This window comes from Phodopus roborovskii, unplaced genomic scaffold (genome assembly GCF_943737965.1).
Source record: "Phodopus roborovskii unplaced genomic scaffold, PHOROB, whole genome shotgun sequence".
NCBI classification, from domain to species: Eukaryota; Metazoa; Chordata; class Mammalia; order Rodentia; family Cricetidae; genus Phodopus; species Phodopus roborovskii.
In genome coordinates, this window is record NW_026125391.1 from 15,316,773 (window position 1) to 15,343,225 (window position 26,453).

Genomic DNA, 26,453 nt, shown 5'->3' on the forward strand with positions numbered 1-26,453 from the left:
GAAGGAGATGTTTCTTCTTCTTTCCATGGGAGTTAACTGCTACAAGTATTTCTGTACTGTAAGCAACTAGACCAGAAAAAACACATGGACAACTCTTGTCAGACATCAGATGGCAGACAATGGAACTCTGTGGTCCCTGAGCAAAGAAGACAGGTGAAGGTATCCTAGCAGCTGCTTCAGCTTACTGTTGCAGCCATTTCCTGGTTAAAGTATGGAGAAAAGGCACAGATACTGAGTTTATGTCCTAGCAGTCTAGAGTGTAACAAAGAGAAGAGAGAAGGGGGTGGCAGGAAGTAATAATAGTTGAACAGTCTCCAAGTGTAATAGAGCTGATGCCCACAAGTCCAAGGAACAAAATAGCCTCACACTTTATACAAGAAACCTGTGCAAACACACACCATAATCAACCTGCTGAAACCCAGTGAAAGAAATCTGAAAAGAAACACAGGGAAAAGGACATATTATAAATGGAGCATCAAAGACAAAGCCAGAGTATTCTCATCGGGTCATAGGCAAACCAGAAGAAAATGGTACTGCAAGAGAAATATGGTAAGTTAGGTTTCTCTGTCTAGTGAAAACATTGCTCAAAAAAGAAATAAATGCATAGTAAACATTTTCAGCTAAGTTAGTCCTGAAAGATTGTATTGCCAACAGCTTGTAGAATTAATTGTTAAAGATCCAAGAAAAGTGGTATTGAGACAGTACCTAACATAATATGTGGGTAAATGTATAAAATGGTTAAATCTATTTAACTATACATATATATTTGTTTAAAGCAAAAATAATATATTATGTGGTTTATAATACATGTAGAAAGATGGATTAGTAGAGATATACTGCTGTAAGATTCTTATATGCATTCAAAGTCATTTGTCACTACAATGTGTGGTATTGATATGCACACAGACACTTAGACCAATAGAAGATATCAGAGAGCAAGGCATAGACCCACCTACAATATGGTCAGCTGATAGTGACTTGAAGAACGACTGTAACATTTTTAGAACAATGTTGAGTAACTTGATTTTGCTGGTAGTTGAACAGAAGCACTTATGTGTAAAAACACACTGAATTCATACTATAGACAACTGTTTATGTAAAGAATATACCAATAAGCTGATTTAAAATGCGACAGAAGGGGAATTATTAAGCAATGGGGTATTGGGTGCTAGTAATTACAGAAGGGCTTGACAGAAGCCCATCCAGGGGTGCTCCAGCTTCCTGTGTCTTCAGAAGATCTGGGTGAAGGCCCTGACTCTGGAAAGCATGCTAGACACTTGTAAGACATAAGGAATACAGATATCCCATTGATACCTACCACCAGGGTACCTGCTTTCAGTCCAGGATCATAGGGAACTCTAAAGCTCTTGGGGAGACTGGAATTCTGCAGGTTTTCAAGCTTTTGCTTGAGCTGTGAAATAACTGCAATTGTCAAAAGCATACAGAAGTTAAGTGAGCACGAGACATCAGCACTATCTCAACATCACCTGAGGTCGCATTTCCCAAGTATTCTACATATTTGGTTTGGAAAGTAGTAGTAGGAAAGGGGCTACAGAGCTCTGCCTTTGGGGATCTAATCATGAACAGACCAAGTAAGTCAGGATTACTGTCAGTAACTTAACTAGAAATGCCCCGTGCACAGGCAGAAGATACATGTGAACACACATGGGAAAACCTCCTCTGCCATAGCAGAGGAGGATACTCTGAGAATGAGTCTAGGGTGCTAACAATGTCGTTGTTTTCCAGCCTTAAGCTTTCAACGGCCATCTGGTTTTTAGAGTAGATGTTTGAACACTAAAAAGAGTTGGGTTGGACAGAGTTCTGTAAATTCTTCTCAAAAGAGGAAGTTAGGTTATTCACAAAAGATGTGGCAACCTCAAAATTCTCAAGGCAAAACACATAGAGTGCAGATTACTGCCTGGATAACAGGAAGAGGCCAGTCCAAATATAAGATTTTGGAGGGTAGCACGATCGATGTACTAGAAAAGAATCAAGAGGGAAGAGTAGAAATTTAAAACATCCAAAAGGCAGGGATGTTAGTGTCTATTTTAGGCTGTAGTGCTGGGTCCAGGCTTACTAAGTAAGTAAAATATATTTTCTAGGTATAAGCTTCATAAAGTTTATCATGCCAGAAAGATGTGTTAATGATGACAATTTCATGTGGTATCAAAACCTTGCAGGAGTGATAATTTTCCTAGAGCAGAGAGAAGGTATTGGAAATGGCTACAGAAAGGAGGCATGTGTGCATGAGTGTGTGTGTGTGTGTGTGTGTGTGTGTGTGTGTGGGTGTCTGTCTGTGTCTGTGTGTGAGTGTCTGTGTCTGTGTGTGAGAGAGACATTTACATTTGAGTATTATTCTGATATACAAATATATGTATGTGATAAAGTTTTAAAATCAACCTCCCCTCTCAATATTCTGACAATCTGAGACCAACAAGAACAGGTTCAAAGGTAGGGAAAGGAGGGTATTTGGAAATAACCTTTCATGATTTTTTAAATTTCTCCAAATTTCACATGTGTAACTTCTTTTTAAGAACATATAAATATATGGTCTTAAAACACCACATTATTGCAGAAGTAGAGCTTTAAATCTACTTCATGCAGACAAGAGACCCCCCTAATTGATTTCTTGGCTACCTTTAGCAAAGTACAACTATGATTCCAGAAAGAATCATAGTGATCGTAGCATTCAGAAAGAGAACTGAGAAAATGTAGCGGCTGTACCTTGGGAACTGACGTCATACTTCTCAGCAGAGAGTGACTTGATATCAATGGTGACTTTCTGTAACATCTCGATCACTTGGACCTGCTGTGTGAAGTCCTGCAGCATGGCCATGCCACAGCCCCGCAGGTATGCTTCCAGGATCACAGCAAACCTCTGCTGATAGTGTCTGGACTGGGCTATCTCACTTCGCAAGAACCAGAACAAGAAGTGACCAATTCTTTTGTTCTGAGATGGGCACAAGACGGTTGAGATCATCATGACTAATGCTGTAGGTTTATCAGAAGGATCCTGGTAGCCTAAAATTGTCATGCTGCTATCAAAGTGGAAATACTTACTCTCAAGCCACGCTTCAGTAAGAATCTGGCCAGAGCACTGTCGTGGTATGGTTCAAATTTCACAGCCTAAAGGAAGAGCACATCAGCATTTGAAGGATTATAGTCTGTGGTGGTCAGTCAGGAAAAAGGGAATGGAGAAAAGGCATGGTTCTGTGCAAGGGGCTCTTCCCAGTTAGGTGTCAAGAATCTCCCCAGCCACTCCCATCCAGTCCCACCTTTAGTGGACACTGGGGATGGAGTAACTGCTTAGCTCCTAGAATAAAAGAGGGCCAAATGGGCTGAAGGACTCCTGATGCTCAGTGCTGTGATCATGGCAAAGCTGAAGTTGCAAAGGCTTTTGTTCCAAGTTAGAACAAACTGGGTTTTTCCTTTAAATGAGAGAGCTCATTTAAAGGAAATGGACAGTGTCAATACAGTACTTAACAAAGAACATTAGATTCGAAGAAGTGGCAAATGTGAAGGTCCTAACGGCCTGCAGCCTCCCTTTGGGGGTAACCCTCCTTCTCACTATGGGTAAATCATACCCTACCCTGCCACTCCATGTACAGAGCTTTTGTCAGATATTCCTGGTTGTCTATGCTCCCTCAGGCAGAACTTGATCTTCACTATTAGTGTTTGATCGTAACACGGTGTTGGTTCTGGGTTGGATATTGACAAGTAAAATGACAGCTTTATTGCTGAAGAACAATAACCAATAAAAAGGGAAAAGTAAACTAAATCTTTGTGGGTTCATGTTTATTTTCATGTTTTATTTTCCAGTAAGCTTGAAATAGTTAATAGATTTAAAGGCAACAAATATTATTCAATTATCAATATTATTTAATTATCAATTAAGTTAGAATGTAGGTAATGTATATAACTCTAAAATTATTATAGTTCCTTTATAAGTAGGAATGGTCATTCTTTTCTCCCAAAGAATAGAAGATGCTTCCACCCCAGCATGTATTTTGGAGTCTGAAGTCTTCTTAGTATGTTCACAGTTCTCACTGTGGGTTCCCAGTCTGATCTAATCAATTCTGACCTTATAATGTTTTAATCTTACCCCCCCCCTTCAAATATGCTTCTCTTGGGTGTGATCAAGTATACTGGTGCCATAGAAGCTGAGTTTAAGTCGAGTTCTGAGAATGTGGTTTCTCAGTCAACAGAACTCTTTTTAAATGTGTTAAGTTTCTAACCCTCGAGCTGGTCTTTCTTCATTTGTGTTTCACTTCTTGGTTGCAGGTTGCAAACAAGAGACCATTTTAGCCAACAGGGAGTCATTCAGTTGGAGCCGATGTTTGAAATCGCTGCACAACAAACACTACTCTTCAAATTTAAGCCCACACATCTAATATTAATAAGACTGATTGACCTCTTTCACCCAAAAGTTCTTCCAAGAAAAACGTTATTTTTTGAATCCTACAAAGTTTATCTTGGAAAATGACAATTAAAAAATTGTCAAATCAAGTATTACCTACTCAGAACTTTCCCTAGATACATTAATCAAAATTGTTACCTGAGCCCCCACTTACTCATAGTGCTCTATGGCTTTCCCTGTGTGTGTGTGTGTGTGTGTGTGTGTGTGTGTGTGTGTGTGTGTGTGTGTGTGCACTGCAGCAAATCTGGAGGATTTGTTTTCTTACTGAAGAAATTGTTGAACGAACGAATGAGCACATTTATGCTGTACTATACCATTCCTATCTCATCTTTTTCTTTCCTTTCCTTTGTCGAGTAATAAAACATAAGTTGAGAACTACTAATGTGAGCAGAACTGTTGCTCCTTATTTTTTTTTTTTTTTTAACCAACTCAGCTACACTGCAAGCATATTGTTGATCCCACAGGATTACAGGAAGCATCATGGGAACTGAGTGAAACACAGTCCTATACCTGCTTAAAGAAGGCAGCTGTCAACAGTCTGCCAAGCACAACCATTTAACAAAACAATAGCAAGCTCTACCCTATGGCCTGTGACTTCCCCAGCTCTAGGCTTTTGACCAGGATCACAGCACCAAGCATGACATTTCCCCCGTGGAGCAGGCCTCAAAGCCATAGGATCTCACAGTGACTGTGGTTATCTGAACTGAAGTTCTGTCATAGGTGGGGTAGAGGATTTCTAGGCCCATTGCTTACTGTGGAGCTGTTGGCAGTGGAGAGTTGCTAGCAGAGAAAAGTCATGCTTTCTGGAAGATGTGGCCACTGGTAAGATTCCCATGCTCCAGTGGATGGCCCCACATCCACACACGTGGACAGTGATAATTTGGCTTTCAGTTATTACAAAAAAGAGACATTAAATCTGAGAAGGACATATATTAATAAGGACAGGAAGATAATTTGAAGAGGAACTAGGGGGTATATATGACCATATTTCAATATAGACCTGTGTAAAATTCTCAACAATAAAGAAAAACTTTTAAAAGTTTCTTCCCAGATATGACATGTTGTTCTATGAATTGTGACAAACACAGGCAGAGATTAACATTTTTCTAGCCTGAATTATCCTGCTACTAGATTTATGCAGGATATTTGTTGGCTGTGAAAATGATAAAGCTTGGGTTAGTCAGACCTCTAATTCTGGTCTATTTTTAAAAAAATACGTAGTCTTGAAGACATAATTTAGTCTCCTTGTATCTCAATTTCCATATGCATAAAATGCAAATCCAAATTCTAATTTGACCACCATCATAGTTATTGGTGCAATCAAATAACACAACACAACACACACACACACACACACACACACACCTAAATCATTGGAGCCTTGGCACAAGGATGCTTGCAACAAGTTCAGTCCATCACTAAAATAATTAATAAGGACAATTTGATTCCCATTGGGGCAATTCTGCTAAAATGTGAATAATAGCACTGGTGTCTTTTAAATTCTTGCTAGCAAACCCTCAAAGACATTAAAAAAAAAAAAAAAGTCAGCAGGAACGTTTACTGCTTTCTGACATGTGTTCATCAGCTCTAGTCTGACTGGTCATGAAACTGAACAAAGGATATGGGATGATTACTGAAGGGGTTCCTGTGAACATGCAAATAAGTTCTCTGAGATGGCAGTTGCTGTTGACAGCACCAGCGCCTACCTGCACCAGCTGGAGAAGGTAATGTAAAACATCATCGTCCTCCAAGCTCTCCAGTTTCTGAACTGCAATGGCTCTTACGTTTTCATCTGAAAAGTTGCAGTCCAAGAGCTGCATGGTTAAGCCAACATCCAAAGCACTTTGATCCCAGACCTCCCTTTTGGCTATCAGCTGGTATGTTTTGGCCACAATTTCTTGCTGTCCCCATTTCACTGAACTGAATAGCTTAGGGTATGCTTTCGGATGCTTCAGGCTTTCATATCTAAAGTGCCAGAGCAGTTCTTTGTCCTCTGCTGTGAGGGGGTTAAGGGGATCTGTGGCTATGATTGCCTCCAGTTGCTTGCGAAGCTGATTGGGCATTTCAGCTCTGACCCTGTCTCCTTCCGGGTCAGGAGTGGGCTGATGCTTAGGCAGGGCTATGGGGTGACAGTAGTTGTCCAGCAGGATGGAGATGGACATTGAGTTCTCCTTGTCAGGATTGGTTGCAGACGTGAGCTTGTCAGCATTGAAGCTGCCTTGTTCTTCTACCTTCCCAGATATTTGCCACATACAGAGCACATAGTCCCCATGGCGCAGAAGGAACCGGTGGTCTATTAACAGTAAGTTTACATAATAGAGAAGCTGGGCTTTGCCCTTGGACTCGGAGCCTGGCGCCTCTACAGAAGCCTTGCTGGACAGTGTTGGCGTTTTGCAGCAGTAGATCTGGAGGTTCAATAGGGCCCCTTTGGGCAAGTCTTTGATTTTGATGCCAAACTCTAGCCACACATTCCAGAGCACCTCTTCCGTGAAGGGCTTAGGGCTGGTTCTCCTTTGGCAAAGGACCTGTTGTCCATGCTGGATGTTTGCTTCCACAAAAACAGTGAGGTCGGTGTTCCGGGGCAGGACAGGGATGTCAATGCCTCTGATCTTGACCCTGAACTTTCGGTCACAGTCCCACAAAGACACTGTGAATACACTCTCATGGTCCTTGCCGTGGATGGTCAGCTGCTCGTGGTAGCCGGTGACTCCTGTGCAGTCATCTACCAGCGGCCACTCTTCCTTCCTCACCTCGTCTAGGGCTGGGTCTGGAGGCGTGTCGAGCACCAGGTGTATTTCGTCTCCGTTCTTGAGGCACTGCCTCACCCACTGGAAGTTTTTGAGGGGCGTTTCACCCACCAGGTACTCATCACGGCCACAGACCCGCAGCACAAAATCCTGCTCACTTTGGCTTTCTGGGATATTCATCAGGGACTTCTTCTTGGCCATCTTGGTGAAGAAGTTCTGGAGGATGGCACCAGGAGTATCATCTGCGGAGACCTTGATGGTTTGACTGGTGGTGCTGCGGTGGATGACGATGAAGATGCAATTGTTGGCAATCTTTTTGGACAGGTAGTCTGGGAGAGGTTTGGATGTCACCCAGGGGTGCATAGCATATAGTTTGGCATCACGGCCAGCCACCTCTGCCATGCGAGGTGTGACCAGGCGGCGGCGGGTGAACTCTAGCTCATCGTCGTGCACGTTGCTGATGTCAGTGACGTCGTAGCCAATCAGGGAGGTAAGCTGCTTCTGGAAAGCTACGGTCTCCTCAGAAGGTGCGTGTCGCTGTACCAAGTGAATCTGGCCCGGGCTCTTGTGCATCATCTTCCAGTAGTGCAGGCAGTCTAGGGTTTGTACCACCTGGTATCTGTCATAGATCTCATACCACTGACCTTTCTTCTGGTAGAGTAGGAGGAAGTGGTCTGGGCCCAACCGGTGGTAGAATTCCGCAGCCACGCTGGTCTCCAGTGCACGCAGCCACACCTGGGCTTTCATCTGCTCCACATTGCCATGGCCAGCCACGTGCAGCAGCGCTGTTTCTGGAGTCTTGCTGATGCGCTGGCTGGTGGGCAGTATGAACTCAATGGGGATGAGCTCCATGGAGGACAGACTGCCTGCTGCGCTGCGCGGCTTCATCCTCCGGCGCCGGCGGAGGTTGTCCTCTCTTAGAACCACCGGCTGTTCATGGTTGCCCAGCTCCATACTCTAAGCGACCTGGGAGTAGAGAAACAGCTTTGTCAGGAGACTGTATATTCCTGTATGATGGCTGAGAGAAGGTGTAATCGGTTGTGAGCCTAGAGGGACCAAGTATGCTGGAGACAGCGCTGTCTTGAACAGCATAGCTCTCGGCCAGTCACTTACTGTCTAGGTGACATGGCCTACTTGATCTCTGAGCCTGTTCCTTATCTGTCAATTTGGTTGCTTAACACATAGGGGGTGGAGGCAAAAGTTAAATAAGGCAGTATACTTCTTTTGATTGGGTGATGCTTACATGTTGGCACAGGCACATTTTCTCGTGTGTGTGTGTGTGTGTGTGTGTGTGTGTGTGTGTGATGTTTAATTAGCAAATGTGAAGTTTGCTAAGTACCATGGGACTGTAGAGATGGCTTAAAGGTTAAAAGTGCTTGCTGTACAAACATGAGGTCCTGAGTTCACATCCTACCACCCCCATAAGCCCCCACGAGCCGGTAACTCTATATATATCAGAATATATATATATATATATATATATATATATATATATATATATATATATGTGTGTGTGTGTGTGTGTGTGTATATATATATATATATATATATCTCAGAAGGAAGGAGAGCAGAGATGGGGGAAATGATTGGACCTTGTTGGTCATCAGCTTAGCTCCAGGCTCAGTGACAGACACTGTCAGAAAGGAAGAGAGTGGAGCGTGTCTTCTCTGCTGGTGTACCTGCACACGTGTGCCACACTTACACACATGTGCACAAAAACATGTAAAACATTCATCTACCATAGTGGTCAACATTTACTGGCTGAAAATGGTAACTGCTTGTAAGCACTCTGAAACACATGGGTAGGTAAAGCAATACAATCAAGGATGAAGTCCTAGTTTCCTGGGTGCAGTGTGAGAGTCTGAATATCACTTTGAAAATAAGCCAGCGTATTTCCCTTTTCAGTCTCACACTTCTTTAACTCAGGCACCCAATCTTGCTTCATCTTCTCTATTTTCAAGCTGTCTGAACCCAGAATCTTCTCCCTAGTCAACTTCCTGTCTTTTTTTCCTTTTCATTTTTTTTTTCTTTCTATTTAAGAGAGCCAGTCGTTTCATTCATAAAACCCAAAAATAGCTTGCTTGGCAAAGGCTGTTATCAAAGACATTTGGAGACACATACCATTTTGAATCATGGAATGTGGAACATTCTAGCTATCAATGCTATATTAGTGTGGAACAGTTGCCACACCTGGACTTCCACAATGTGACTTTTGGGCCATTTTTACTGAGCCCTTGGTTTGACCTGCCTCTGCTTTAAACAGAGGAACCACCCGTATAAGACATGAGTTCTGCCTTCCAATGACCTGCTGTTTAGACCCTAAACAATAATTCATTTTCCTTTTTGTTCTTCTTTGTGTCAGAAATTCAAAATTTATTTTCATCATATTACCCACTCTGCAAATATTTAATAAGTACTTGTCCTTATTTAATATTTAACAATTAACAAGTATTTACAAAGCATTTATGTAAGTATTATCTCTCCTATTAAGGAACTTATCAATAATGACTGAAATGCTTAGAGTACTAAAATTGAAAAATTATTCATAAAACACTTTACTATTAAGCATTGCTACATTGATACTACATTATACTTTAAACCACATTCAAATATTGTAACAAAATATTTCAGGATTATCATTTACTGATGTCAATGAGATCTATAATTAGTTTCCTCCTAAGGAACAGTGAAATATTTGTTATGTCTCCAAAAGGAGAATTTGATTAAAAGTTATAAAAGACAGATTCGTTGGATCTCAACTTATGCTCAATTCTTAAGTTGTTATTTTTAAAATCAATAATCACTCCTCTGAAAATACATTGATGTTATACTTAGTAAATAAATGAAATCAACTGTCCCAAACAACTGTTTCTGTAGCTTAAAGAATTACCATGGCAGTAAAATAAAAAAGTAATAAATTAATAAATAAAGAATTACTGTGGTCTTTTGGTACATTATAGAATAACTAACAAAAGAACCATAGGCTATCTTGATACTGACATAAACTTAAAATAAAACGTCGTATTTAAGTGTACAAATATAATTTAGTAAGTATCTGCAACAGTGACACCAAGAAATCATACTATATCATGACACAAAGTACAGAATAAGAGAGACTGACCAAATACTCACTGGTTTTCCTCATGGCTGGGACTAAGCAGCTTTGTCCTCTTAAGACAAAACAAAACAAAACAAAAAAACAAAGCACTGTCTGTATAGTACTCCTTAGTCAAGTACTTGTAAGACTATGAACCCTGCCTGTTATAGGGAAGCCACCCCCTTCCTCACAAACAAAACCAGAAAGAGCCTGTGCACCTGCGAGCCCTTGCCGGAACCTTGTGGATACACAGTCTAAACTGAGTGAGACAATGAAACCCAGACTTTCAGGGGTGGGCTCATCTTGAACTGGTAACGGTTCCAGATAAAAATATTCTAGCTGAGAAGGAAGTGTGGCTGTTCCGAGTCCGACCGAACAAAGAGCAAACAATAGAAAGCAGCAATACCTGATACAGCGCTGGAGGTGGTGGTGCTGAAAGGTCATTTGTTTACTTTATAAAAACAAAACAAATTCAAACCTACCCAGGGCACCTCTCGACTCTTCTTCCGCTTTTCTGGGGCTCCCTTCATATCCAGATGCAGAGGAAGTGTTACAGTTACCAGGAAGGAAGTTTTAACCAAGTTGATTATACATGTGATTGCTCATTTTCAAAGTGTCAGAAATGCATTTCCTGATTTCCCGCTGAAACACACACACACACACACACACACACACACACACACCACACACACACACACACACAGAGAGAGAGAGAGAGAGAGAGAGAGAGAGAGAGAGAGAGAGAGAGAGAGAGAGAGAGAGAGAGAGAGAGAGAGAGAGAGGACAGACAGCAGCCTTTACCTCACTGTTTCTTCTCACTCTTTGGATTAATTTTTCAGAAGCGGAGGGAGACTCTCACAAATGATGGAGATCCAAACCAAAAATACACAAATGAAGCATGCGTGTAACTCTATGTAGAAGAAGGGGCCCGCACACCCACAATAGCACATAACTTGCTAAGAAGAGTTAATAGCCAAGTGAAACTGGTTACCCTCTGAGAATTCATGCAGACCTTGGTGTGTGCTGAGACAGGCAGGGTGAGGAAGAACCCATGGACTGTTGGGCTCAGTCTGGATATTTGCAAAAGCACTGTCTGTGAGCTCCTCCTTACCTCTGTGGGGGATACTTCCCTCCCTCCCTCCCTGTTTCTGCTTGTGATACCATTTGGGTCTCAAAATATCAAAGGCTCAAACCGAAACTCCTGCGGTTTGCTTGTGCCTGTGGTTGCTGTGTTGGGGTGTGTGTACTGGTGTATGCTGAAGGTTGGGCTTACTGTGAGCACTGATTAATCAGATAAAATAGGAGGAGGCTGCTATCCTGGGCATACCGGGGAACAGAAAACTGTCAGCATCAGGTGGTAATTACTGAGAGATGGCTCCCCGTTCCCACAGGCTTAGAGAACATGGAGGAGATCAGTTCTGAAATGGTTTTATAGCAGTCCTGTATTTTCCAAGTACCCCCAATTCCTTCTAGAACCTTAAGCATAGCCAACTCTCCTGTTTCAGAGTCTCTCTATACCAGAGCTTACTCTCCCCACTAGACTGTCATGTTGGGTCCCAGGAACAGCCTCACCCGCCCCTCGGAAGCACAGCATTGTGAGTTTCTCTGAACTAGTCTGATATCAAGATAAATGAGTCCCTGATCTGTTGTCTCCTTTCCTTGTGATTTTTAACTTGATAGGATCTAGAATTCAGGAGACAAACCTCTTGACACAGCTATAACCCAGTCTCTAGATTTGGTTAAATGAAATGTGGGAAAACCTGCTCTAAACATGGGTGGGAACCATCAATGGATTGGAGAAAGTCAATGGAGTGCCAGCCATCTATCACTCTCTATTTCCTGGTGGTAGATGCAACATGAGCAGCTGCTATACTGGCCTGCCACCATGCCTTTCCTGCTGTGATGCACTGTGCCCTCAAACTGGGAGCCCAAATCAACCCTTTCCTCCTTAAATTGCTTCTGTTGGGTATTTTGTCACAGCAACAAGAAGAATAGTACAGGCCCGTTAGGTCTTAGCTTTTAAAACAGTGGTCTAAGAGTTAATATCAGCAGGCAAGTCTTAATTCAAAGGGTGCCTTCAGATATGTAGAGGGGGCATTCAGCTTCCCAAGCATATTTCTCTGTAAGAATACATCCTTGGGAGGTTGGTGTCTTTAGAAGCCTCAAGGTAGCCTTATTTGTTCAGAGGAGAAGACTTGCCAAGCTAGGCTTCACCCTCAGTATGTGTGGACTCATGGCTGCAGGTGGGGTGAGCAGGGCTTCTTCAGTGGGAATGTTGACCCGAGGGGATTGTCAGCTGACCAGTTCTTCACTGTGGGGGCCCTCACTCATATGCACTAGCACATGTGCAATTTCAGAAATGCTAGACTCCCCTGGGTCCCTTTCCATTGATTATTCAATTAAGTTCACTTGTACAAATTTTGTCAATTCTGTGACTAAACTACAGAATACTTGAGGCTTATTTGTGGTTTGAAATTAAAAGTACCCCGATCTTCCTCAATTCCTCATATAGCCACAAACATTTTACTATCTGTGGTTCTTAGGCTGAAGAATGAGGCATGTCTCATGCCTCCTTCCTTGTGGGCACTTCTCCACTCAAAGCCCAATTTTCCTAATAAGGGTATTTTGTCCTCGGAGTTTTTAGGTCAGCAGATCCCCAGGCTTCCTCCTTATTCTACTAGCATGCTGTGGCCTTGTCCGTTCTGTAAGTCTCACGCATCCAGCCCTGTGTTATAAATGTAGCAATCAAACAAGTAAGAAAATGCAGAGACCCCGTCCTACATAACATCCAGCTATCACAGGAATGACAAGATAGAACAGATTCAAAACAGAAAACATGGCGGCGGGGGGGTGGGGTGTTCATTGAGAAACAGATTAAGAAGTAGTTGTTCAATATGAGGAATGTTTTTTTGCACTTGGCCTTCAGAGATTCTTTATAGTATTGCTGGAGAGGTGGAACGTCATGCAGAAGGAAGGAGTGTATGTAGTGTCATTGGTACAGTTGTGTAGTTATCATCCTAGTACCATAGAAGCACTGATAGTTCTGGGATATAGATTTATTCCCGCTCTTCCTTTGGGGATAATATATGCCAATACATCTCTCTTAGCTTTCTAATCTGCTCAAAATGTCACAGTCCCCCTTTTTATATTTTAGGAAGCTTCTAGAAATCTTCAACTTTCAACAGAACAAAGCTAATCTAACTATACCTATGTAATATTTTACATGTTTTGGATGTGCTAGAGGACATGTGATTCTGGGAGTTGTAGTAGAGCTAGAAAGAAAAAGATCATGACATCTTGTGTTTTGTTTTCAATGAGGCACACTTTTCACCAAGTGTTCCCTCATGTTTCTGGTCAGAGTTTTGGCAAGGGCCCATCCATACTTCAGCCAGTCATTGGGGAGCTGGAAGAAATATTAAAATAGTTTGAGTTAATAAGGGGCTGAGTGATTGCTGTCCAGAACATCAGAGTATGACATTGTCACTGGAAAAGCAGACTATTATCATGGCATCTGGGCTGAGGGAAGCCACTTCAAATCCCAGCAACAACAACATCCATAGGAAAGCAGTTACTGTCAACCAAACCCCAGAGATCTGCAGTAGCCAAGGCCAAGTGCCTATGGGCATCAATCATACTTAATTTTCTGTTCTGATTGGCAGACATTGACAATGAAATGGCCTTCCCTTTGTTTCTTTGTCCAGTTCAATTTTGCTACCACAGCTTAAGGTTCAGTTCAGAAATATCCAGAAATAATTCTTTTATGAATGGATTTTAAAAATCCAAATTCCTTAACATGATCCACTGGACTCTTTATGATTTACCCTTAACTGTTAGGAGTAGGTTTTCCCTGCCGGTCTAGTCCCACTATTGCGCCAGCTCCAAATAACACAGAGACTTTGTATTAGATATAATTCTGTTGGCCTATTACTACTTTCTTATCAGCTAGCTCTGTCTTAATTAGTAACCCATTTCTATTAATCTAAGTACTTCCACATGGTCTTATCTTACCAGAGAGAGGGACTGGCATTCTCTCTCTGTCCTCCATCTTGGATCTCCTCCCTACTCCTACCTCTCTCCTCCTAGTCTCCTAGTCCCACTTGTCTTTCTTTCCTATTGGCCAACAGTGCTTTATTCATTATCCAATAAGGGAAACATATTTACAGAATGACATCTCCCATCACTTAACATATTACCTCCTTCTACTTTATTGCTGCCATCCTTCCATCTCCTCCAGACACTCAAGCTTTTTAAGAGGAATGATTGCATGTTCACAACTGTTCCCAGGGTTTGATACAAAGCATTAAAGGACCCAGATAAACGTTTGCTTGATGGGTAGTTTGTATTTCTGTACTTAAAAGAATGTTAAGGCCCAGTAAGGGATATTCCCACATCTTTTCAGATCAATCAAAATACAGATAGTTCTTTCTTTCCTTCTAGCCATCTGATGGAAGCCCTGCTCTGCATCCTCTTTCCAATGTCAGAACATGGAACTCAGGAAGAGTGTGGAATTAGGAGGGAACCCAAGTTCTAACACTTGAGGAGCCAAAAGCCTTTCAGAGCCTTTCAGTTGATGTCACCTGACAATCCTCAGTGTCATTCTCTTGTTAATGATGGATGAATTTAAAGACACCAGACTGCTGCTCCCGTATCCCTGTGAACAAGAACATCTCCTCTAAAAGGCTTCACTATAGACTCCCCTGGGACCTTGCCTTCAAGATCATCTGCAGAGTACTAAGGATTTTATCTGTCTGCTTACACACCTCTCTAAACCACTTCTTACCTACCTCTCCCTCTCTCACACACTCCCTGACAGAAAAAACTGCAGGAAGGGGCACTATAGTTTCCAAATCAGCTGTGGTTCCTTCACATGTGTTTTTTTTTTTTTTTTTTTTTTTTTTTTTTTTTTCCTATTCATGGACATTGGCAGAAGGAGGACAGGATGAAGCCTGCTCCCAGAGCTCTGGTAGCATTGTAACAGCAGCTCCTGCGCAGGCCTTTCTGCTTTCTGAGTGTTGTTCTTTCTAAACCCCTAGATTCTCTCTCTCTCTCTCTCTCTCTCTCTCTCTCTCTCTCTCTCTCTCTCTCTCTCTCATTATAGCAGGAGTCACATCACACTAAAAGGAAGCCAGAAGGACACTCAACCTCTCCAGGTTCAGAGGAAGGGCTCTAGAGAGTGGCTGAGGCTGGGGCTGAGGTGTGGGGGATGGTGCTGGCCAGAGCTGCAGTACCCTAGCTTTGAGAAGGTGACAGCCCCCTTCCTCCACAATTCCATAGCCAGCTTGGTCTTCTTCAACAGAGCTGGCAACACAGTAGACCCACCCTGAATGATAAACTTATTGAGGGGGTAACTAAGGGCCAAAAGGGCCAAGGCCTTGTCTGTACTTGCTAGCTTTGTGCTGTATCTAGGAGAAGTACTCTTTGTGCCCAAGCACAGCTTGGAGATACCCTTTCTCTATCTAATTACATGAGGAAGCTGTGAAGATCAGGGAATAGCCCACAAATGTGTGTGTGTGTGCACGTGCGTGTGTGTGTGTGTGTGTGTGTGTGTGTGTGTGTGTGTGTGCATACTTCAGTTCCCCAGAGTGGACATCTTGCAACTATGGTCCCTCTTCTCTCTTTGTAATGCTTGCTCTCCTTTCTCTTCCCTTCTTGCTGCTCTTCCTTTCCTTTTAAAATGGTGTGTTCTGACTTGAAGGGGAGGCCCTCTGGGCTCTGTGGTTTCCTGATGGGGCTACCTTCACTGGTGTTAAGTGAGTAAGATACATCTGACCGCAGTCACAATGGTCACTTTTCGCTATGAGTATTAGACACAAAGTCATTTTACTTGCAGCTGCCTAATCAGTAAGCTACTTCCAAACTTCCTTAAACATCCAAGTAACTACTGTTCTTGCAGATTCCTTTATGAGTTCTATTTCAACCAACTTTGACCTCTACACAGTTGCTACATTTTGTGTTAGCTGTAGACCCATGTGTTTAAGAAGGGTATCATAAAGGAAACAGGGGTTCATCTGGAGGGAAAGGGGATATTCCATTCAAACACATGCTGGAGAGCTCCACCCACTTATCCACTGGCCTATGCATCATTTCCTTTTGTTCATGCATTTTTAAACATTGATCATTGAACACCTTTAATGTGTTGATATATTTTTGCAAAGAACTGTGACTCAGCAGGTCAGAGATGATATTATTGTCTCATTGTCACCCAGTGTAGAGCATAAGATGTGTCCTTGGAGTGCCACAGGAAAGGGCTGGGGAGTGCATAGCAGGGTGCTATCCTTTTCAGCCAATCCCTCCAGAGGGAAATCCTCAGTGGGGAGGCAAAGAAAGCAGAATAGGAGTAGGCAGAGGTGATGGGAAGGAACATTCTGGCAGAGTGAATCATGAAAGAGTAATTTTCTGAAAGAAAGAAATCCATAATCTAAGAGAAGCTAAACGAGACTGGACTACAGCCAATTATTGTATTTTTAATTATGTTTACATGTGTGGATATGTGCATATGAGTGAAGCTCCCTGTGAATGCAGCAGAGGCTGTCAGAGACCCTGGAGCTGGAGTTACAGGAAGCCATCTGTAACACCCGGACATTCTCTCAGCTGCCTGTCATGAGTCTGGGAACTGATCTTGGGTTCTTAGGAAGAACAGTATACGCTCTTGGCCATTGAGCCATTGCTCCAGTCCAGGCCATAAGTTCTTGACAAAGCCATGACAAGAACTGTGAACTTCACATTGTAGGATACAGGGATCCATAGAATTCCCTGGCTGGCCCATGTTTATCTCATCCATGAGCAAAAAAACATATTTGAGTGGGTTGAGCTACTGAAATCTTAGGTCGTTTTGAAACTATTGTCCAATTTAACATGACACAATAGGTTTGAATAGGCTTGAAGAAGAAGGCCGTTTTTTCTTTTTATAAGGCTTCTTCAACATTTATAAGGTAAATTTTCCCTTGGTGAGATTTAAAGGTTAATTTTGTCTATGTGAAATTTAAAGCCTTTTTGGTGGAGGTTTGCTGAAATTGGCACTAAGGGATATAAAAATGTTTATTTACTCATTAAATACAACACTTCATCTCAAATACTCAGAAAGTACTATAAATGTCTTTATTATTTGACAGTTATAGTGGAGAAACAAACATTTTATGTGGTGTTTAATGTAAACGCTTTTGTAAAAATATTTAGCAAATGTCTCTCACTAGTGGCTTTTTTCAAAAGAGTAGACATTTCCAGATTTTGACAACTTTTTAGCAAAATTAAGTTATACCAAATTAAATTTTCTTTTCTTCGTGATATCTGTTCCCCTTCCTTACAAGGATTCTGTGTGTGGCTTTTCTTAGAACCTCCTCCTCCTGGCCTTTCTCCTTTTGGTTCCTTAGTTCTGCTTCGAAAGTCCTACTGCTGCCTGCAAGTTGCAGTATCAGAGGTGAGCAAGATGGCAGCTAAGGAAGAGCCTCTCTGTGGAAGCTGCAAGTTCATCTGCTTATGCACAAACAACCTCTGCTGAGAAAATCAGGGCTGCAGTGCTCAGTTCCAGTAGAAGAAAATGCAAGGACATACAGAATAAGACAGAAAGGATTGCCTGCGTAGGCAGTCCTGCATGCCACTTAGGGAGAGGGGGAACTGAGTTCAGGCTTTACACTTGAAATTCATTTCCAGGCCACCATTAGAACTTTTGCCAGTACTTGGGAGACTCTGGAACCGGCCCACTGTAGTTGCATTAGGGCTCCTCCATCTTGGTAGAAGAGCTGGGGGAGCAGGGCATTAAAGCTAGCCTATGCTTTGTTTTGGAGCTCACTGCTAGGCTTATCACAGGAAGGTTGGGTTCCAGTAGAAACTATGGACCTGTGTGCAGGGTAGACTTCACAGAAGGAGTTTCAGCTCTCCTAGCATAATGCAGAGACCTGTGTGACAACAGGGCAGGCCTGGGTACTGTTCTCCTAAATTCTGACTTTACCTAAGTCTGGGCCATAGCTACTCTATGTATGACTTCTGTGACAGTGAAAATGACCCAGTATAGTTTCAGCCTTGATGACTAAGCAACTGTCTTCACAACCTGTCATCCAATCTCAAGCAGCAGAGTTATTGCCAGTTAGGGTCTCCAAGTGAGCCTCTAGAACTGCATCAGTATTGGTCAGATGACTGCAACCAATGCAACTGACTAATTTCAAGCTGTTTCACATCTAGTGACTGGACAAGTCCCCCTGAGGCTCAGATGTAACCCAGTAGGGGTCAGCCTAGCATGGCAAGGATCTGACTGTCCAAGCCTTAGGAATCTTAGAATGATATAAAACCCTGTGCACTGTGGATAGAGCACTCAGCACCAGGCTTCACCCTGAAATGAGTGCCAGGCTGGTGAAAACTAATGGCCTCAGTTCCCAGGGATGCCTGGGTACCAAACTTCTGGAACAGATCCAGGACCTGAAGAAGAAACACAGATGCAGTTTACCAGGCTCCCATTCCAGATAGCATCACCTGTGACTGGCTTCAAAAGTCCTGGTTCACACCACTCAGCCCACACCAGCCTGAACCTTCCTTACAATCAGTGCTAAGCTGCTCATAGTGACTTGTCAGCCACTCACTGAAATCGACCTTCTCAATTTACCGTGTCTCCATATAAATTCAGGGGCATAAGAACAGAAACTACTGCTGAGGTTCTGTGGGCCTTGGGAGGGGACATCTCTCCACACCCATTCATAACTGGTAGTGGAACAATACAGGTTCCTCAGAGACAGGCCAATGAACTCCACCTGTGGCAGAGACCATTATGCCTCTGGGCTCTTCTGGTCTTTGGCAAAGACTCTGTTCACCTCTTCCAGCTTCCCAGTAGTCTCGTCCTAAATGCACTGTGTCTTCAGCTGTGCTGGCTACAGGATGCCTGCTTTTCCCTCGGCTTGTCCTCCTTTGCCACCACCTATAACCCCAGTCTCAGTCCTCATTCCCACCTAGTTTGTCTGTTTCACTTCCTCTTTTTGGACTTGAGGGCTGCTGACTTCCTGTCTCATGTGGCTGTTCTCTTTGTACCCAGAGACAATCCTACGTGACTAAGTCCTTCTCAGCTTGATCAGGTCAGACACCATATCCCACAGAGATCAGATGAAAAGCTGGCCAGACCCCTGGCTAGCTTGCAGACCACCCATAGGGGACAGCCTTAATATCCCTCTCCTGTTTAGAACCGGGGATGAAGATCTTTGTCTCCATCCTTTGATGACAAGGCTCTGGCACATGTCTTCCAGCTTCAGGAGTGTTGACTGTGGCTGGAATTTTCCAGTTTAACTAAAAGCAACATGGCTGTTAAACAGTATCTGGCTTTCATGAAGCATAGTGATTTGGTATAAAATTGTGAAAGTGCAGTACAACTAAAAGTCCACTCTGTTGGATGGCAGTCAGTATGCTCAGGGTGACATTTTGATGTACAAGATAATAATGAACGGACCTTTCAAACATTGCCACATCTTGTTAACCTGACCTGGGTAACACAGGTTATTAATGTGAGCCTTCTGAAATCCTTTCCTCTCTCTCTTCCTCTGTAAGGTTTTATCCTTCAAGAAGAAAATGCTCATTGTGGGCAAAAGAAGGCCTCCCATTGTTCTTCAGATGCTGACTATGCAGTGTTCCTGAGGATTCTAGAAAAACCTTGTGCAGTTTCAATTTCTTCTCCTTTAGACTACAGGTTATTCTGGGCCCGTGAGACTCAGCTGGGCAAGAAGGGTGTTTGCACAGTTGCCACAAGCATGTCACCAGGTCTACTCAATGCCCACGTGGTTCACAGAAGTGATACAGAGACCCTGGACTCTACCACCTTGATGGGCAACCCCACAGTGTGGTTTCAGCACCCAAGATATCATCAGTCAAGTGTAGGGCCTAGCAGCACCCTGACCAGTTCCAGGAGCTCTGGGTGCTTTGTTCAGATTGTACAGTTTCTTCTCTGACTTTTCATGCAGAAACAAACAAACAAACAAAACAACAACAACAACAAAATAGTTCAAAGTTGCCACCTGGAATTTCCAACAGATCTTGACTCTTGAAGAACTCATCTCAACAGCTCCCACAGTTGAGGCAGTCTGGAACAAGAGTTACTTTTTGAGTGTAATTATCCCTGTGGGCTGATGGGTTGAATTTGTGGCCTTTGGATGGAGGCACTGTTTCATAGTTCTGGGAGCTGTAAGGATGTGGGACGTATCTAGAAGATATAAATAACTGGTGTCTGTAACGGTCCTCTCTGTGTGTCTCTCTGCTTCCTCTCCTCTATGAGGCAAGTAGCCTTCACATCTACAGGACAGCCTGATATGTTTGAAACAACAAGCTGGTAAATTCTTTTATTCTGTTCATAATAGGTATCTGGTCAAAATGACAATAAAACTAATATATCCCTCCTCAGCAAAGGAAATCAGAAAGAACACATAAATGACCTGTAAAATAGGTAAAAAAAATATTTGGAAACTATGTATCTAAGAGGAGTTTGGTATCCAGACTGTATAAAGAACTTATAAACTTAAATAGAAAGCTAATAAAACCTAATTTGAAATGGGCATAGGTCTAAGCAAACATACTAGGAGCCAGTAGTATATGAAAAATGCAAATAAAACCACAATGAAACATTACACCCCAGTAAAAATGGCTATTCTTAAAAAGATCAATGATAATAAGTGTGGGCAAAGGCATAGAGAAAAGGGAACCCTATACCCCATTGGTGGGGATGTAAATTAGTATAGCTGCTATGGAAAGCATATGGAAATTCCATAAAGATTAAAATATAACTATCTTATGATTCAGCAATGCATATATATATAATGTATATATATATATATATATATTCATATATATGAAATTCAACTGTATGTCAAAGAGATATCTACATGCACATGTTCAGTGCAACACCATAATAGCCAAGATGTGGAATAAACCTAGCTGTTTATCAATAGATAAGCAAGCAGAAAAAGTCTATACTGTGTGGTGTTTGTGTACAATGGAATATTATCCAGCCATAAGAAGGATGAAATTCCGTGCTGGGGAGATAGCTTGGTTGGTAAAGTGTTTGACATCCAAGCTTGAAGTCATGAATTTTATCACCAGAGCCAATGTAAAAGGCTGGGGTTCAATGGCCAGCCTGCCTAGCCTAATTGTCTAGTCCTACTGACAGATTCTGTCTCAAAAACAAGGCAGATGGATCATAAGTACTGGCACCTGAAATTGACTTCTGGTTTACATACATGTGCACACATACATATGCATCTGAAGACAGACAAACATCCTAAAATAAAAGTAAGGATAAAGTCCTATAGTCTTCAACAACATGGATGGAATGAGAAATCGTTATCATGAATTAAAGACACATGTTTCATCATCTCGCTTACTGGTATCTCAAAATACTGATCCCATAGATATGGAGAGTAGGATGGTGATTCCTAGGGGCTGGAAGACCCATTGCTTGGGCAAGCAGGGAGATCTACCAATGGGCACTAATCATAGTTGGTTAACCGTCACATAGGAGGTTGGTTGCCTATAGACTACAGAAAAGGACTGTGCATTTCCAAAAGCCAGAGGAAACATTTCTCAGCATGGAAAGATGATTAATATTTGAGGAGATGAATATGTATAACCTGATTTAATGTATATACATATAGTAACAACACATGATGTCCCATTAAGATATACATATTTTATGGGTAAAGTTTTTAAAAAAGGAAAAAAAATCAGTTGCAGTATTACTATGCTTGCCAATGGTGAAAAGGTTCATCATGGATGGATGCCTTACATCCTGGACCCCAATAGGCCTCAGTCAGTACATGTGACAACAATACTAAGGATAGGAATCTTCTTTGGGTTAATAGAGCAGGAAGCTCTGAGCTTGATAAGGGACAGAATGGGCTATAGTAGTGGTTCAGGTTACTATGATCTCAGGTTTCATTACAGTCTCAAATCAAAACACCTGAAGAAGTATAAGGGTCTGAGTTGTCTAGACACAACTACTGGACACTGGATCTTTCTCAGCAAAGGCTATTGTGTCTGTATTAATTGCTAGGATGAAATACTTGAGGCTATATCACTGTACAAAGAGATTTATTTATCTAAAGTTGCAGAAAGTTCAGAGGCCTTGTCTTCAGCAGAACAAATCAGATATGAATGGTGAGTATGAAGGTAGGATATGACAAGAAGCCAGAGAATGCCTCAGAGTTGGGACTAGAGGTTCTATAACAACAGCGTTCATGAAAGTATAGCCCAAGTCCTACAAGGGCTACTCGAATCAATTCTGAGGCCATCAGTGGCCTAGTGACCCAAGGACCTCCCATTGGAGTCCATCCGCTGAGATTCTACCTGTGCTCTATGTGAGGGATGACCTGTAAAACATGAATTCTGTAGCTATATCGAACCCTGCAGAGTCACACCAGCCACAGAAGACTTCCCAGGAGTCAGAGCACTTGCCCTCCAGCTCTTCGTCCCTGAGAATCCACACATTCACCCATCCAAAGCCACCAGGTGGTAGGAGCCATGAGAGGAAAGAAACAGTTCTGGTGAACATTTGAACTTTGAATTAGTGAGATAGTGTTCCAAAGAGACTCTTCAAAGTTCCTAAGGCTAAAGTTCTCTAGCTAGTGATTTTAATCTTCTCTGTCAATAGGATCAAGAGCCAGATGAGACCAGTGACAGATGATGGCATTTTGTCTCTAAACAAAAGAATCATGGAACACACAGTTCAGTCTTTCACTCCTCAGGCAGCCTTGCTTTTCCAACATTTCTTTAGAATTAGGGTAATACTTTAGTTAAGAGTGAATAAAATTTTGTGGGAATGACTGTTTCCTAGAATATGTTTGGAAAAATATTGTTCCAGATTATTGCCCCCTCCCCGTGTGTGTTTACGTACACATCCCCACTTAATGGTGGTTTTGCTTTTTGTGTTTTCAGCTATTCATGGCCAACCATGGTTTGAAAAAGATAGTTAAAATTTCCAGAAGCAAACAATTTCTAAGTTTTAAGTTGCACACCTTCTGAGCAGTGTGAACTTTCCCCTGGTTCATTTCTGTCTGGGAATGAATCATCCCTGTGTCCAGCATAGCAAAGCCATACCTGTCACCCCCTTGCAGAAATGGAGAGGAAAGAACAGAGAGATGGGGCTACTGGTATTTACATGGCAGCATATTATTATAATTGTTTCACTATCATTGTTCATCCTTACTGTGTCTGATTTATAAATTAAACTTTATCATAGGTATGTTTATGTGGGAAACAATATAGTGTATAATAGGTTTGATACTATTCACAGTTTCATGCATTCACAAGAATACATGAATAATGAAGACTTGGGTGATTATAGAATCATATAAATTGTTACCATACAATAGGTGGCTTCCCCAAGGTCAGAGTCTTGACTATCTCTTAGCTGCTCTGATGGATATGCTAATTTGGGGTGCAGCTCTGAAAACTGGGGTGTAGGATTGAACAAATAGAATGGAAGGCTTGGAGGACTAGTTTGGATTCCAACCAAACAGTGAAGATGAAAACAGAGGGAAAGGATTTGAATGGAGGTAGTTTATCTGGGAGATGATTTCAGGGAACATTGTAGACAATTAAGATGATGATGGAGAGAACTGGGCAAAGTTGATCAAGAGCATATTGGCATGGTGGGGGGCTCAGTCCTTCTGGGATATTTCAAGACAATATGCAAAATATGTCTGAGAATCATCTTAATTGAGGAGGAAGCTGGTGTTTATCCTTCACTGGCAGGGAGTGAGTCCAGTGGTTGTGCCAGTTATTTATTCATGTTTGCCTGTGCTACTTGAATCATGCCATGCCCTTGGGCAAAAAGGCAGAAGTTGCGGGGGCTACACACAGATACAACCCAATGGCATGGGTTAGAACTATTTCCTGAAAACTTCTGGGGCAGTACCAAAGTAAAGGAGCTGGTTATTGAAATGATTTCAGTTATCCCCTGCCATGGTTTATATAGATTGCCAACTTGACCAGACCTAGAATTACGATGTAAGTTTCAAGCTTCCAAGAACGCTAGTGAGGGTTCTCTTGATTAGACTGAGGTGGGAAAACTAATCCTAAAGTGAACCATTCTCCAGCTTAGACTACATAGGAAGGACCAATTTTCATTGCTATCTGCTTCCTAATTGCAGATGCAATGTGACCAGCTGCCTCAAGCTCTTGCAGTCATGACTTCTCCCATCATGACTGAGAGCCCAAAATAAATCCTTTCTCCCTTAAGTCGCTTTTGGGAGGTTATTTTTATTACAGCAACTGGAAAATTAGCTAACCCAGCTCTCACATTCTAAATTTCAGTTTCTGTTCCTTTTGGCAGCTCTCTCACTGCCCCCCCTTTATTCTTTAGGGTTGTATTATCCTGTGCCACTGTTTTTTTCCTCTGTGCGGTTACTGTTACTATTTGATGCATTTTTAAAGACCTTGTCCTAGAAACTAATTCTAGAAATGTCTAGAAATGTTAGTGTTAGCATCCAAGCACATGCACCGGCCTCCCCTCCCTCCTTTCCCATTCCCTTCCCCCAGTAAAAAGCTCTCCACACAAGCTCTATCACCTCTCTCCTGCCATTTAAAAAATTATGGCATTGGTGTTGTGACTTGGATTAGATCTTCTTTTTCTACCTCACTTGTGCCCACTCAATCTTCTTCTGCCTCAGCCTTGTGAACTGCGACATACACCTCCTCAGTTCCACTGGGATGTATTTTGGAGACCCACTGACCATTCCTTCCAAATCAAATCAGAATTCCTTGGACCAGACAAAAATTCTCCAGTCTTTCTTTCTCTTTGCTCACAAACCTGCTTGTGTCTGCCTGTTGTCCCTCCTTAAATGCACTGTCTATGTCTGCTGCAATGTGCGAGTCAGAGATGGAGAAGCCAGCTTTATCTTGCTCAGCACTCAGTGCTTTTCCCTTTCTTTTAATTTATTCTACTCCTGTTTAAGATATATGTGTCTGTACTTGGTCTCTCACAGAAGGGGAAAGGGACAAGACCTGAGCAAATTGTGAACAGGCTGGGGGACAGGGAGAAGAAGTTAGGAGGAAGAGAAGAGGAGAAGAGGAGGGGAGAAGAGAACATGTGGGAACAGAAAAATTGAGCTAGGAGAAGAATAGAAAAGAACAAGAAGAGAGATGCCATAATAGAAGGAGCCATTATAGGTTTAAAGAGAAATCTCACACTAGGGAAATGTTCACAGATCTATTAGGACGATACCAACTAAGAATCTAAGCAATAGTGGAGAGGCTATCTTAAGTGCTCTTCCTCAGTAATGAGATTGATGACTACCTTATATGCCATCCTAGAGCCTTCATCCAGTAGCTGATGGAAGCAGAAGCAAACACACACAGCTGAACACTGAGCTGAATTCCTGGAATCCAGTTGCAGAGAGGGAGAATGAGCAAAGGGGTCAAGACCAGGCTGCAGAAACCCACAGAGACAGCTGACCTGAACAAGGGGAAGCTCATGGACCCCAGACTGATAGCTGGGAAACCAGCATAAGACCGACTCAGACTCCTGAATGTGGCTCTCAGTTAGGAGGTCTGGGAAATCTATGGACCTCTGACAATGGAACCAGGATGTATCTCTAGTGCAGTAATGGACTTCAGATCCCCATGGAGGGATACTCCCTTAGCCCTAGAGACATGGGGGAGGGCCTAGGTCCTAACCCAAATAATTTGACAGACTTTGATGATCCTTCATGGAAGGCCTCATGCTCCCTGTGGAGTGGATGGGGGAATGGGATGGGGGATGGGAGGGGATTTGTGGGAGGCATGGGAGGATGGGAGGGAGAGGGAACTGGGATCGATATGTAAATAAGAAAAAATATTAAATAAAAAATTAAAAAAAGATATGTGTCTCTGTAGGTGTATACATATGTGATTTGGATTTAATTCTGTGTGTGAATTTAAGCTAGCTTTAACTCTGCAAGTATGTGTATGTAACTTGGATTCAACAGTGCAAATAAACACATGTAAATATTGTTTAGAAAAACATGTTTTAAACAACAGCCATGTGGCTCTCCTCCATCTTGGCTGGTGACCTCATTATGATACAGGCAGCCATGTGCCTGGCAGCCATCTTTTTCTAAGGTTAAAGAGTAAACATCTTAGTCTTGATGAGCTCTCTGATCATTGTATCTCCTAGACTAAGGAAGCAACAAGTCTCAAATAGTTTGATTGCTATGAACTTTTGGATGATGATAAAAATATATGGTTGGAC

The 26,453-nt window shown here is 42.3% G+C and overlaps 1 protein-coding gene across 1 annotated transcript in view; it reads right to left on the bottom strand.

The window, feature by feature from the left end:
• The window catches only part of Pik3cg (phosphatidylinositol-4,5-bisphosphate 3-kinase catalytic subunit gamma), a 30,602-nt gene extending 19,728 nt beyond the window's left edge, over positions 1-10,874 (bottom strand). Inside the window, exons 1-5 of the mRNA XM_051175130.1 lie at positions 10,668-10,874; positions 6,124-8,130; positions 3,061-3,126; positions 2,725-2,950; positions 1,319-1,422 (exon numbers count right to left, since the gene is read on the bottom strand). Coding sequence (XP_051031087.1) covers positions 1,319-1,422; positions 2,725-2,950; positions 3,061-3,126; positions 6,124-8,118 — 2,391 coding nt within the window. The 5' untranslated portion in view covers positions 8,119-8,130; positions 10,668-10,874. The remainder of the gene's footprint in view (positions 1-1,318; positions 1,423-2,724; positions 2,951-3,060; positions 3,127-6,123; positions 8,131-10,667) is intronic.
• Between the last annotated feature and the right edge of the window lie 15,579 nt (positions 10,875-26,453).